At 61.4% G+C, this 12,687-nt stretch overlaps 2 protein-coding genes across 3 annotated transcripts; one reads left to right on the top strand and one right to left on the bottom strand.

Moving 5' to 3' along the window:
- Positions 1-118: 118 nt before the first annotated feature.
- On the bottom strand, positions 119-8,587 carry NAPA (NSF attachment protein alpha). The gene is made up of 11 exons (XM_090130019.1): positions 8,430-8,587; positions 5,689-5,768; positions 5,118-5,234; positions 4,458-4,504; positions 4,297-4,374; positions 2,151-2,206; positions 1,949-2,033; positions 1,235-1,339; positions 1,079-1,147; positions 667-717; positions 119-550 (listed from the first exon to the last, which is right to left on the bottom strand). Exons 1-11 carry the CDS (start codon positions 8,525-8,527, stop codon positions 449-451), a joined length of 888 nt encoding a protein of 295 aa, XP_089986145.1. The 5' UTR covers positions 8,528-8,587; the 3' UTR covers positions 119-448.
- A 50-nt stretch (positions 8,588-8,637) lies between these two features.
- LOC116238691 (E3 SUMO-protein ligase ZBED1-like) lies at positions 8,638-12,512 on the top strand. 2 transcript variants are annotated; one of them, XM_090130018.1, is made up of 3 exons: positions 8,638-9,026; positions 9,444-9,600; positions 10,507-12,512. In XM_090130018.1, exons 2-3 carry the CDS (start codon positions 9,450-9,452, stop codon positions 12,393-12,395), a joined length of 2,040 nt encoding a protein of 679 aa, XP_089986144.1. In that variant the 5' UTR covers positions 8,638-9,026; positions 9,444-9,449; the 3' UTR covers positions 12,396-12,512. The 2 variants fall into 2 exon arrangements, with proteins under 2 accessions (XP_089986144.1, XP_089986143.1); XM_090130017.1 differs by having other exon boundaries at positions 8,638-9,600.
- Positions 12,513-12,687: the final 175 nt, after the last annotated feature.

Raw genomic sequence — 12,687 nt, forward strand, 5'->3', positions numbered from 1 at the left:
GAACCACCTGCAAAGGGACAAGAGGGGGAGCTGTGGGGCAAACAGGGCGATGCTGTGGGGCAGGACGATGGACTCCACCCCCAGGAATTCGGGCCCCCCAGCAGCACGCAGAGCCCCCTCCGCTCATGCAACGTTTATTGGCCACGGCGCAATGGGGCACTACAGCAAAGGGGGGGAAGCAGCAGCCCCCTCCCCACCCCCCCGGGGCTGGCACCCTCCTCCTCACCCCATAACTGTGGGGCAGCCGGAGAAGAGGGGCTGTGGTGGGGGGCTCTGCCCAAATTGGGGGTGGTGGGCTCAGAGATCTTGGGACCCCCTCCCCCCCCCCAGCCCTCATGGTCCCGGAGCAGCGAGGGGGACCCCAAAGCTTCAAACCCCAAATTGCTGCGAGAATTAAATAGTGGGGAGGGGGCAGAGGTTCCTGTACAGGGGGAGGCGGGGGGGGGTCTCAGCGCAGGTCCTCCTCCTCCCCCTGAATGGTCTTCTTGATGCGCAGCAGCATGGTGGTCAGCCACTGGTCCAGGCGTGTGATGGAGTCGTACTCCTTCACCTTCAGGGACACGTGGGGGGGGGGTGGGGGAATGTGGGGCGATGTGGGAGAGCCCCAAATAGGGGGAGGAATTGGGGGGGGGGACAGGGAAAGAAGATGGGGGCCGTTGGACGTACCGCATCGGTGTAGGCGTCAACGTTCTGCTCCTCGTGAGCATCCAGCAATTTCTGGCAAAGGGAGAAAAGAAAATAAAAAGAGGATCAGCCCCCCAGATCTATGGGGCTGCCCCACTGATCCACGGGGTGCCCCACTGATCCATGGGGCTGCCCCACTGATCCACGGGGTGCCCTGCTGATCGACAGGGTGCCCCACTGATCCATGGGGCTGCCCCACTGATCCATGGGGCTGCCCCCCAGCGCTTCCTCCGGGAGGAAAACCCATTTCCTCCTGCAGGAAAACCCTCAGCTCTGCGTCACCACTCCTGGCTCCATCCCCGTGCACAGATTGGGGAGCAGTGGGAGGGGGGGATGCACCGCCCCCACCCACCCCACGGGCTCCTGGCTGCACTCCCAGCCCCACAGAGCTCACCTTCACCAGTTTGCATTCACGTGAGTCCGTGAAGGCAGGGAACATCTCCTCGTACTTCTGCACGGCCAGCTGGAGGAGAACACCGCCTTGGGGTCACCTGCAAGGCTCCCCCCGCCCCCAGACCCCCCCCCAGACCCCCACCCCCACGGCACCGACCTTGGCGTTGAGCATGTCGATGCAGAAGTGGCAGAGTGCGGCCTTGAAGAAATATTCCTTGGCGCTGTACTTGAGGAGGGGGCTGTCCATGGCACTGGTGCCCACCTGCAGGGAATAAGCAGACGGCGGTGGGCACAGGGCACTGGGGGGGACCCACCGCCACCAGTTATGGGGCAGAGGGATCTGGGGTGCCCATAACCATTGCTTCTGGAGGAGAGGGACCCCCAGTTATGGGGCACAAGACACCGAGGTGCCCATAACCACCACTTCTGGGGCAGAAGGACCCCCAGTTATGGGGCAGAAGACACCAGGGTGCCCATAACCACCACTTCTGGGGCAGAGGGACCCCCAGTTATGGGGCACAAGACACCGAGGTGCCCATAACCACCACTTCTGGGGCAGAGGGACCCCCAGTTATGGGGCACAAGACACCGAGGTGCCCATAACCACCACTTCTGGGGCAGAGGGACCCCCAGTTATGGGGCACAAGACACCAGGGTGCCCATAACCACCACTTCTGGGGCAGAGGGACCCCCAGTTATGGGGCACAAGACACCGAGGTGCCCATAACCACCACTTCTGGGGCAGAGGGACCCCCAGTTATGGGGCACAAGACACCGAGGTGCCCATAACCCCCATTTTTGGGGCAGAAGGACCCCCAGTTATGGGGCAGAGGGCCCCGATCCCCCCCAGCTCCTTGCTGCAGGGCCCCACCTGCTCATAGATCTCCACAGCTTTCTGGTACTGCTCCAGCTGCGCCGCATACGTGGCCACCTTCAGCAAGCACTTATTGGCCGAGCTGCGGGGAACACGGAGCTCAGCGCAGCCCCACGGCCCCCACTGCCATTTTTTTTGGGGGGGGGGTCGGTGGCGTTTTGGGGGGCGGCCACCTTCAGAGGGGAGACGGAAGCATCACCTGTTGGACTCTTCTCCTTTGTAGTAATCCGCAGCCTGCTCGTAGTGTGCTATGGCCTGCATGGGGGGGGGGGAAAGGAATAAGGGGGGGGAAAAAAAGGCAGTGAGAGCTCCTGGAGGAGCAGAAGACGTGGAGAAAAAGAAAAAAAAAAGATATTTGTGTCTATAAAAATAATAAATGTGGAGATCTATTTGGGGATGTGGAGCTGAGCACGGAGCCTGCGCTGCTGCCTTCGCCCCCGCGCATCCGCCGCCATCTGTGAGCCTGGGGGGGGGGGGGGGAAAGCGGCCCCCCCTGCGTGCAGAAAAGCTGTTTTCCTTCTTTTTCAGCCCGTTTTTTTTTTTGTCTCGGGAGGGGTTGGGTTGGTTGGTGCCGCAGAGAGGGGGGGGGGTTGGCAGGGAGGGAGGGCGCAGATTGGATTCGGGGGGGAATTTCTGTGAAAATGGGTCATTTTGTGGAGGGGGGGGGGAGGAAGAGGAGGGGCGGGAGGTGAAGCAGCATCTGATGCAGCCTGGGAATTTGCCCGGGGCTGAACGCCGTGGGGCGGCAGCCAGAGGTCCTGTGCAGGATGTGGGAACTCGTTACCTTCGTAATTAACTGGGTTTAACTCATTCCTGCCCGTGGGGAAAAGAACCCCACGGAGCCACGGCTGGGTTGGGAAGGTCCTTCAAGATCACAGAGCCGTGAAATCGGAGAGTGGGTGGGGCTGGGAGAGTCCTTACAGGGCACGGAACCACAGAATCCTACAATGGCTGGGTTGGAAGGGTCCTTAAAGATCACAGAACCATGGAAACCTACACTTGTTGGGTTGGAAGGGTCCTTAAAGATCACAGAACCATGGAAACCTACACTTGTTGGGTTGGAAGGGTCCTTATAGATCACAAAACCATGGAAACCTACACTTGTTGGGTTGGAAGGGTCCTTAAAGATCACAAAACCATGGAAACCTACACTTGTTGGGTTGGAAGGGTCCTTAAAGATCACAAAACCATGGAAACCTACACTTGTTGGGTTGGAAGGGTCCTTATAGATCACAAAACCATGGAAACCTACACTTGTTGGGTTGGAAGGGTCCTTAAAGATCACAAAACCATGGAAACCTACACTTGTTGGGTTGGAAGGGTCCTTAAAGATCACAAAACCATGGAAACCTACACTTGTTGGGTTGGAAGGGTCCTTAAAGATCACAAAACCATGGAAACCTACACTTGTTGGGTTGGAAGGGTCCTTAAAGATCACAAAACCATGGAAACCTACACTTGTTGGGTTGGAAGGGTCCTTATAGATCACAAAACCATGGAAACCTACACTTGTTGGGTTGGAAGGGTCCTTAAAGATCATAGAACTGGGGAATTCTACGCTTGAGTGCATTGGAAAGGACCTTAAAGATTACAGCACCATGGAGCCCTACACTGACTGCATTGGAAAGGTCCTTGCAGATCACAGAACCCCGCACTGGTTTGTTGGAAAGGTCCTTGCAGATCACAGAACCATGGAATCTTATATTGGCTGGGTTGGAAAGATCCTTAAAGATCACAGAACCCCGCACTGGTTGGGGTGGAAAGGTCCTTGCAGATCACAGAACCATGGAATCTTATATTGGCTGGGTTGGAAAGATCCTTAAAGATCACAGAACCACGTAACACTGCACTGGTTGGGTTGGAAAGGTCCTTGCAGATCACAGAACCACAGAACCCTGCACCGGTTGGTTGGAAAGGTCCTTGCAGATCACAGAACCACAGAACCCTACACCGGTTGGGTTGGAAAGGTCCTTGCAGATCACAGAACCACAGAACCCTGCACTGGTTGGGTTGGAAAGGTCCTTGCAGATCACAGAACCACAGAACCCTGCACTGGTTGGGTTGGAAAGGTCCTTGCAGATCACAGAACCACAGAACCCTACACCGGTTGGGTTGGAAAGGTCCTTGCAGATCACAGAACCACAGAACCCTGCACTGGTTGGGTTGGAAAGGTCCTTGCAGGTCACAGAACCACAGAACCCTACACCGGTTGGTTGGAAAGGTCCTTGCAGATCACAGAACCACAGAACCCTACACCGGTTGGTTGGAAAGGTCCTTGCAGATCACAGAACCACAGAACCCTGCACCAGTTGGGGTGGAAGGCCCCTCCCACCCCCCCCAATCACCTTCTCAATGTCCACCAGCTCGCTCTCGTAGATCTCAGCAATGGAGATGTGGTGTTTGGCAGCGATGGTGAAGCGGCCCTGCGGGCAGAGCCACGTTCAGCACCGGCACGGCGCGCCGGGACGGCAACGCCGGAACCCCCGGGGGTGGGGGGACCCCTCACCATGTCTGTGTAGATCTCAATGGCCCGGATCAAGCAGTTAATGGCCTCTGGAAAAAGGAAAAAACATTGTGTCAGCCACGGAGCCCTGAGCTGCGGCGCTGCGGCCCCACACGCCGTGGGGCAGAGAAAGGATCACTACAGAATGGAAGGGGACGGCGTTGTCCCCCAAAATAAAAGGGGACGTTTCTCTGCACCACCCCCTACCGCCCTTCCTTTGGGTCTCAGGTCGGTGGTGTTGGGGGGGGGTGGGATGAGGGCCCCCCCCAGCGCTCGGGGAAGGGAAGGGAGAGCACAGCACACGGCGGATGATGGGGATGCGGATCTCTGGGAGATTAAACAAATCCTCTGTGGGATTAACGATGTTTTCTCCTTCGTTATCTTCTCTGAAAACGACCCAAACTGACCCGCGGGGTCACTGGTGCCCCCCCAGCATCCCAAGGAACACCCAGCCCCCCCCCCCCCAGGAACCCCACAGGACACCCGAACCTCCTCAGCATCCCACAGGACCCACAGGAACCCACAAGAACCCACCCAGCATCTCCTACAACCCCCCCAGTGCCTCCCCAGCATCCCAAAGAAGCCTCATTGCCACCAGGAAATGGACTCCCAGTGCTCCCCCCCACCCAGGACCCCCCCCAGGATCCCCCCAGCTGTGCTCACCCTGGGGGTCCGCCTTCTTGAAGGCATTGCCTGCGTCCACAAAGTTGGTGGCTGCGTCGTGCTTGCTCTGCAGCTGCAGGTGGAGCTGTGCTGCCTGGCAGAAGGCGTTCCCTGCAGCTGGGGGGGGGAAAAGTGGGGGTCGGGGGGGGGGGACAAAGAGCATTGGGTTCCCTTTCTTTGGGGTCACAGTGCTGGGCTCTAACTGGGCTCCAACATGGATGTGTCCCAACCCAACGTGTGAACCTCCAGATGTGTCCCAACCCCATGTGTCCCCCAAACCCAACCCAACCCCCGCCATATCAACACGACCCCAACCCAACACGACCCCCCACAACCCAACTCGATGCATCCCCCCCCCATCCCAACAAGTCCCAACCCAACGTGTCACCCCCAACCCAACCAACCCCCCCCCATCCAACCCATCCCAACGCTTCCCATCCATCCCACTGCATTCCCCCCCATCCCAACGTGCCCCCCACCCCCCCACCCCCAACCCAATGCACCCCCCTCGGTCCCAACGTCCCCCCCAACCCGACACAGAGCTGCTGCTCCACTTCGGGGCACTTCGTACCACTCCAGTTTTTGGCCATTTTGAACATGTTGGCCGCTCGGGCGTAGATGTCGCATGCTTCCTCGATGCGGGAGGAGCCCCTGGAAGGGAGCAGAGGGTGGGGGGTCGATCCGTCAGGAATCCCAACCCCAAGGAGAAGGAATGGTGTTGTGTGGGGCTTCCCCACAGCGCTGGGAATCCCAGTGAGTTGGGATTTGGGAATCCCAGTGAGATGGGATGGAAACACGAGATGTGGGGCTCCCCACGGTGCTGGGAATCCCAGTGAGTTGGGATTTGGGAATCCTAAGAAGATGGGATGGAAACACGAGATGTGGGGCTCCCCATGGTGCTGGGAATCCCAGTGAGATGGGATGGAAACACCAGATGTGGGGCTTCCCCACAGTGCTGGGAATCCCAGTGAGTTGGGATTTGGGAATCCTAAGGAGATGGGATGGAACCATGAGATGTGGGGCTCCCCACGGTGCTGGGAATCCCAGTGAGTTGGGATTTGGGAATCCTAAGGAGATGGGATGGAACCATGAGATGTGGGGCTCCCCATGGCGCTGGGAATCCCAATGAGATGGGATGGAAACACGAGATGTGGGGCTCCCCAAAGTGCTGGGACTCCCAGTGAGTTGGGATTTGGGAATCCTAAGAAGATGGGATGGAACCATGAGATGTGGGGCTCCCCACGGTGCTGGGAATCCCAGTGAGTTGGGATTTGGGAATCCTAAGGAGATGGGATGGAACCATGAGATGTGGGGCTCCCCATGGCGCTGGGAATCCCAATGAGATGGGATGGAAACACGAGATGTGGGGCTTCCCCACAGCGCTGGGAATCCCAGTGAGTTGGGATTTGGGAATCCTAAGAAGATGGGATGGAACCATGAGATGTGGGGCTCCCCACGGTGCTGGGAATCCCAGTGAGTTGGGATTTGGGAATCCCAGTGAGATGGGATGGAAACACGAGATGTGGGGCTCCCCCTGGTGCTGAGCACCCCAGTGAGGTGGGATTTGGGTATTCCAGTCCCAATGGGATGGAACCATGAGATGTGGGGCTCCCCACAGTGCTGGGAATACCAGTGAGTTGGGATTTGGGAATCCAAATGAGATGGGATGGAAACAGGAGATGTGGGGCTCCCCATGCTGCTGAGCATCCCAGCAAGGTGGGATTTGGGAATTCTAGCTCCAGTGGCATGGAACCACAAGATGTGGGGCTCCCCATGGTGCTGAGCACCCCAACGAGGTGGGATTTGGGAATCCCAACCCCAAAGGGATGGAACCAAGAGATGTGGGGCTCCCCCTGGTGCTGGGAATCCCAATGAGGTGGGATGGAACCACGAGATGTGGGGCTCCCCCTGGTGCTGACCACCCCAACGAGGTGGGATTTGGGAATCCCAACCCCAAAGGGACGGAACCACGAGATGCAGACCCCAGCATCCCTCCTAACACTGCCGCCCTTTGCTAATTACTGATCTAATTACTAATCAGCACCACCAAAGAGCCCGAGTGCCCCTCCGTGGCGGTCTGACAGCGCAGCATTATGCAATAACTCCCCCCACTCCCTCCCTCCTGCAGGAACGGAGCGCTTCCAGCCCCCCCAGCCCCCCCAGCTCTCCCAGGAGGAAATCTTTCCCTTTGCCATCTGGAGGGCCCACGCAGAGGGGCGCGGGTGGGAGGGCAGCGAATGCCATTTCTGCCATTCCTTCCCCCTTTTTCCCCACCCCCCCCTCCACAGGAATGCCGCCCTCCCAATGGATGCATCCCAAAGTTCTGGGATCGGCCCATGGAAGCCCCCGATTCCTCCCCCCGTTGACCCCACAACCACCTGGATCCACCCCCCCCCCCCCCCGTCCCCATGCCCGACCCCCTGCTGCCCCACAGCCCCCACCAGGCTCCTAAAAGCTCTGTGCCCCCCCAGCACCGACCCCAGTGCCCTCCCAGAGGCGCCCAGCCCCCCCCAGCAAAGTTCCTGGTACAACTTTAAGCTCCCCTAACAGCTCTCAATGCCTCTAAATCCCCCTGAAGCCCCCGAGACCCCCATAAGCCCCCCAAAAAAGCCCCACTGCCCCCATTAACCCCCCCAAAAAAGTCTTCAAACGACACTTTAACCACCACAAAAATCTCGTGAAGCTCTTTCTAAACCCCTTCTTATTAATGTCCTTCTTGCCCCCAATCCAAAAGGTCCCACAACCCTTTCCAGCCCCCAACCCAAAAGCTGCTCTGTCCCTTCCAACCCCCCCCCCACAACCCAAAGCACCCAAAACCCTTTTGAGCCCCCCCCCCCCGAAGAAAAACCCTTCAGGTGTCACACTGACCCCACAAAAAAGTTCCTGAAGTTCCTCTTAGCTCCCCCAGAACCCTTCGAATTCCCCCCCAAATGCTCTTAATGCCACTTTTACCCCCCTCTAAAGCTCACAATGTCCCCCAACACCCCCTCCCCTTTGCCCCCACCCCCCAGACCCTCTCCTTCCCCCTCCCCCACCCCCCACCCCTTCCTTCTGCCCCAACCCCCCACTCCCCAGATCCTCACCTTCCCCCTCCCCCCCACCCCCCCTACACCCCCTCCCCTCTGCCCCCACCCCCCCACCCTCTCTTTCCCCCTCCCCCTATCCCACCCCCCCCACCCCTCTGCCCCCACCCCCTCCCCTCTGCCCCACCCCCTCTCCCCAGGCCTCCCCCTCTCCCCAAGGCCCTCCTCCCCCTCCCCTTCCCCCCGGCCCCTCCGCGCCCTCCCCCCGGCCCTTCACCCTCGGACTCACCCGAAGAGGCCGGCGAAGAAGGACTGGGAGCCGCGCACCTTCCTGTCGGCCTCGGCCAACAGCTGCAGCGCTTCCTTCTCCTTCCCGGCCTGGTCCATGGCGGCCGCCTTCCGCCTGACGGGACGTCAACTGCGCCCCCTGCACGTGATGCGGGGAGCCGCGCCCCCATTGGCTAGCGGGGGAATCACGTGAGGAGGGAAGAGTCGGCGGAAGTCCGCGCGGAGTGAGAGGGGAGACAGCGCCCCCGGGCGGCGGGAGGGACGCGGCGACGTCGCGCCGATGACGTCACCGCCCTGCGATGACACCATCGATGACGTCATCACCGCAGCGATGACGTCATGGCAGCACGGGGTCTGACCTCACAGCAGCGCGCTCCGCGGCTCCCGCTGGTAACGAGGCGGGTAACGAGGGAGGGCTGACATTCGGGCAGAAATCCATTCAGCCGACCCGCCCTCGTTATGCCGTCCCCGTTAATTGGCTCTGCCCGTTAATTGGCTGCGCGGCGGCCGCCGGCTTCCCAGTGGGAAGCTTTGAGAGGAACCCTTCCGTGTGTGTTTTACTTCCAGGTGAAAGGGGAACGCTGCAGTTCGCCAAGGCGTGAGTCCCAGCGAGCTGCGGGGGGAACGGGGTGGGGGGGTCCCAAGGGGGTCTCAGGGTCATCTGGGAACCCAGGGTTATCTGGGAGGGGGGGAGATGGGGGTAAGGGGGGGAAGCTGGGGGAATTCCAGGCAGATCCGCATGGATTCGCAAAGGCAGCCCAGAGCAAGCCGGGCGGATTCCCAGGCAGGAATCCCTGGCAGGAATCCCAGGCAGGAATCCCAGGCAGGAATCCCGACCCTCGGTGGCAGCCCAGCCCCGCAGCCCTGCAGATCACGTCCTGCCTTCCCTTCACACCGCCTCTGAGCTTTGAGGCGGCTGGCCGCAATCCCGCGAGCAGCACGGTGCTGTTAATTACTAACTAATCACGCCTGCTCGCTCCGTAACCCCTTGCCTCCCTTCTCCCACCTCCCGCAGGGCGCCATGGAGGACGGCAGCGCCGGGAGGGTCCCCCAACCCCCTCGACCCCAAATCAAAGCCGAGGACGGCGGGGCTGAGCCGCAGCCCAAGGAGGAGGGGGTGGAGGAGCAGCCCCCGCCGCTCAGCGCCGCGTCCCACCCGCACAGCCTGCAAGGTGGGTGCCTGCTTTAACCCCACAGCACCGCGTTTCCTTCTGCCCCACACTGGGATCTCACCGTGGGGTCACCTCCTCGTGGGGAATCCACGTCGGCTGCCTGGGGATCTCCTGTCCATACATGGAGGAGCGCTTCTGTCCCTCTGCAAAGGGATTGATCCCCTCTTGGGATGGAGGGGAGGCTGAGAGACAAAGCAGACCAACACCCAACACAACAGCACCCTTACAGCAGCATCCAGCGCAACAGCATTCCAAAACAGCAGCCCCCCAGCACCAGCACCCAACACAGAGCATCCCAAAAGAGCAGCCTCCCACCACCACAGGCCCTCAACACCCCAACACCAACACCCAACACAACAGCACCCCAAAAGAGCAGCACAACACCAACACCCAGCGCAACAGCATCCCAAAAAAGCAGCACAACAACAGCAACACCCAACACCACAGCACCCCAAAAGAGCAGCACAACACCAACACCCAACGCAACAGCACCCCAAAAGAGCAGCACAACACCAACACCCAACACAACAGCATCCCAAAACAGCAGCACAACAATACCAACACCCAACGCAACAGCACCCCAAAAGAGCAGCACAACAGCAACACCCAACACAACAGCACCCCAAAAGAGCAGCACAACACCAACACCCAACACAACAGCACACCAACACCACAGCACCCCAAAAGAGCAGCACAACAACACCAACACCCAACTCAACACCATCCCAGCAGCAGCCCCCCAGCACCAACACCCAACAGCAGCACAGCATCCCAACAGCAGCCCCCAACACCCAACACCGCAGCCCCCCAGCAACGCGCTTCCCACCCCCCGTTCACAGCACCGAAGGGGCGGATGGAGGCCCAGGCCGCGTCCCTTGGCTCACACAGCTCTGTGTTCCTCCGCAGAGGAAATCTCGGTGGTGTTCAGCACGGCGTTGAGGAGGCGACGGGAGAAGGGCGCAGCGCACGACGGCCCCGACCGCCGCAAATCCAAAGTGTGGAACTACTACACCAAACTGGGCGACGCTTACGTGGAGTGCAACGTGTGCAGGAAGCAGCTCTCCTTCCACAACAGCACCACCACCATGCGGGAGCACCTGGTGAGGAAGCACAGCATCCGCGAGGCGCCGGCGGCTCAGCTGCGGGAGGAGCCGATCCCAGAGCCCGATGGACCGGAGCCTGCGGGGAAACGGCCGCGGCCGGCCACGCCGGAGAGCTGTGCGAGCCACGGGGAGCCCCGGAGCGACACCATCACGGAGCTGCTGCTCGAGATGGTCCTCCGTGACCTGCACCCGCTCTCCGTGGTGAAGGACGAAGGCTTGCGGCTCCTCCTGGGTTACCTGGAGCCCGGTTTCAGCCTCCCGTCGCCGGCACGGCTGTCTGGCATGCTGCAGGACAGATACGGCGTCACCAAGCGACACCTGGAGCGCTGCCTGCAGGCAGCACAGAGCGTGGTGCTGTGTGCTGAGCTCTGGGTGTCCCAGCCGGGCCGTGCTTACGTCACCGTCACCGCCAGCTTCGTCGACGCGCAGTGGCAGCGGCTGCAGTGCGTGCTGGAGACGCGGCAGGACGACGACGGCGGCGCTTTGGAGGAGAGGCTGCGTGCCACGCTGGAGGAGTTCGGGCTGGACGGCGGGTCGGTGTTCTGCGTGGTGCACGACGGCGTCGCCGGGTGCTCCGCAGGGCCGGGCTGGCGGGTGCTGCGCTGCGCGGCTCGCACCTTGCAGCAGTGCGTGGCCGCGGGGCTGCGGGTGCAGCGGGTGCAGGAGGCGCTGAGCGCGGCGCGGGGCCTGGTGGGTCATTTCCAGCGGGACGCCGAGGCGGCCACGGCGCTGGGCCGCAAGCTGGAGGCCATCCACAAGGCCCAAGGGAAGCTGGTGATGGACGCGGGCTCGCAGTGGCTGAGCGCCGCCGAAATGTGCGAGAGCCTCCTGGAGCTGAAGTGGGCGGTGATGGCGGTGCTGGAGGAGCAGCCCCGCGGCGCGGCGGCTGCACGCGGCCTGGCGGAGCAGCAGTGGAAGCTGCTGCAGGATCTGCTGCCCGTGCTGCGCACCGCCAAGCTGGCCGCGTCCTTCCTGTGCGAGGAGCAGAACGGATCCATCTCGGCACTGCTGCCCTGCGTGCACGGCCTGGCGGCCGCCATCAAGCAGCAAGCGGAGGAGGCCGGAGCCGTCATCCAGGAGGTGGTGGGGAACATCCGAGCGGAGCTGGCGCGGCGCTGGGGGGTGGCGGAGGACGAGGAGCTGCTGGAGAACCCGGCCGTCATCGCCGCCTTCCTCGACCCGCGTTTCAAAGAGCTGAGGTTCCTCAGCCCCGAGCTGAGGAGCGCGCTGCACAGGAAGGTGAAGGACGTGCTGTCAAATGCTGCGGGCCCTCAGCCCCCCCAGCCCGCACGCAGCCAGGTGCCGAGCTCAGAGCGCACAGCAGTGAGCGGGGAAGCGGGTGCCAAAGAGCAGAGCGTGTACGACATCCTGCTGGGGAAGGACCCGACCGAGAGCATGCCCGAGATCCAGCAGCAGCTGGAGAACTACATGGTGGAGCCGCTCTGCAGGCGCAGCACCGACCCGCTGAGCTGGTGGAAGCAGAACGAGCACCGCTTCCCCGCCGTGGCCCGGCTGAGCCGGCAGTATTTGGCTGTGCCCGCCACCGCCGTGCCGCCCCGGCGCGCTTTCGCCGGCAGCCAAAGCGCCTTGCAGCACCGGCGCGCCGCGCTGGAACCCGAGCATCTCCATCACATCCTATTCCTGCATCACAACTCCCGTCTAGTGGAGACAAGGAGGGGGAATCCGTGCTGAGTGCTGCCGTGGGCTCAGCCGGCGCTGCTCCCCTCCTTCACACCCACACGGCTGTGTCACCGCGGCAGAGCCCGGAGCGCGCACCGCGAGGTGGGAAGTGGAGATTTCTGGTACCACTGAGGCTCCGGCGCTGCTGGGGCTCCAAACGCCGGCGCTGCTCTGCTGTTCTGCAGCACTGAGGGCTCCTTCTGGGCTGGGAGCTGCTGGGGTTCCTCCAGAGCTGCTCCCAAGGCGCTGCTGGGGCTGTGCGGCTGGCTGGAGGGCTGTGTGCGGTGCTCTGCTCACATCCAGG

This window comes from Phasianus colchicus, chromosome 38 (genome assembly GCF_987193195.1).
Source record: "Phasianus colchicus chromosome 38, bPhaCol1.hap1.1, whole genome shotgun sequence".
Classification (NCBI taxonomy): Eukaryota; Metazoa; Chordata; class Aves; order Galliformes; family Phasianidae; genus Phasianus; species Phasianus colchicus.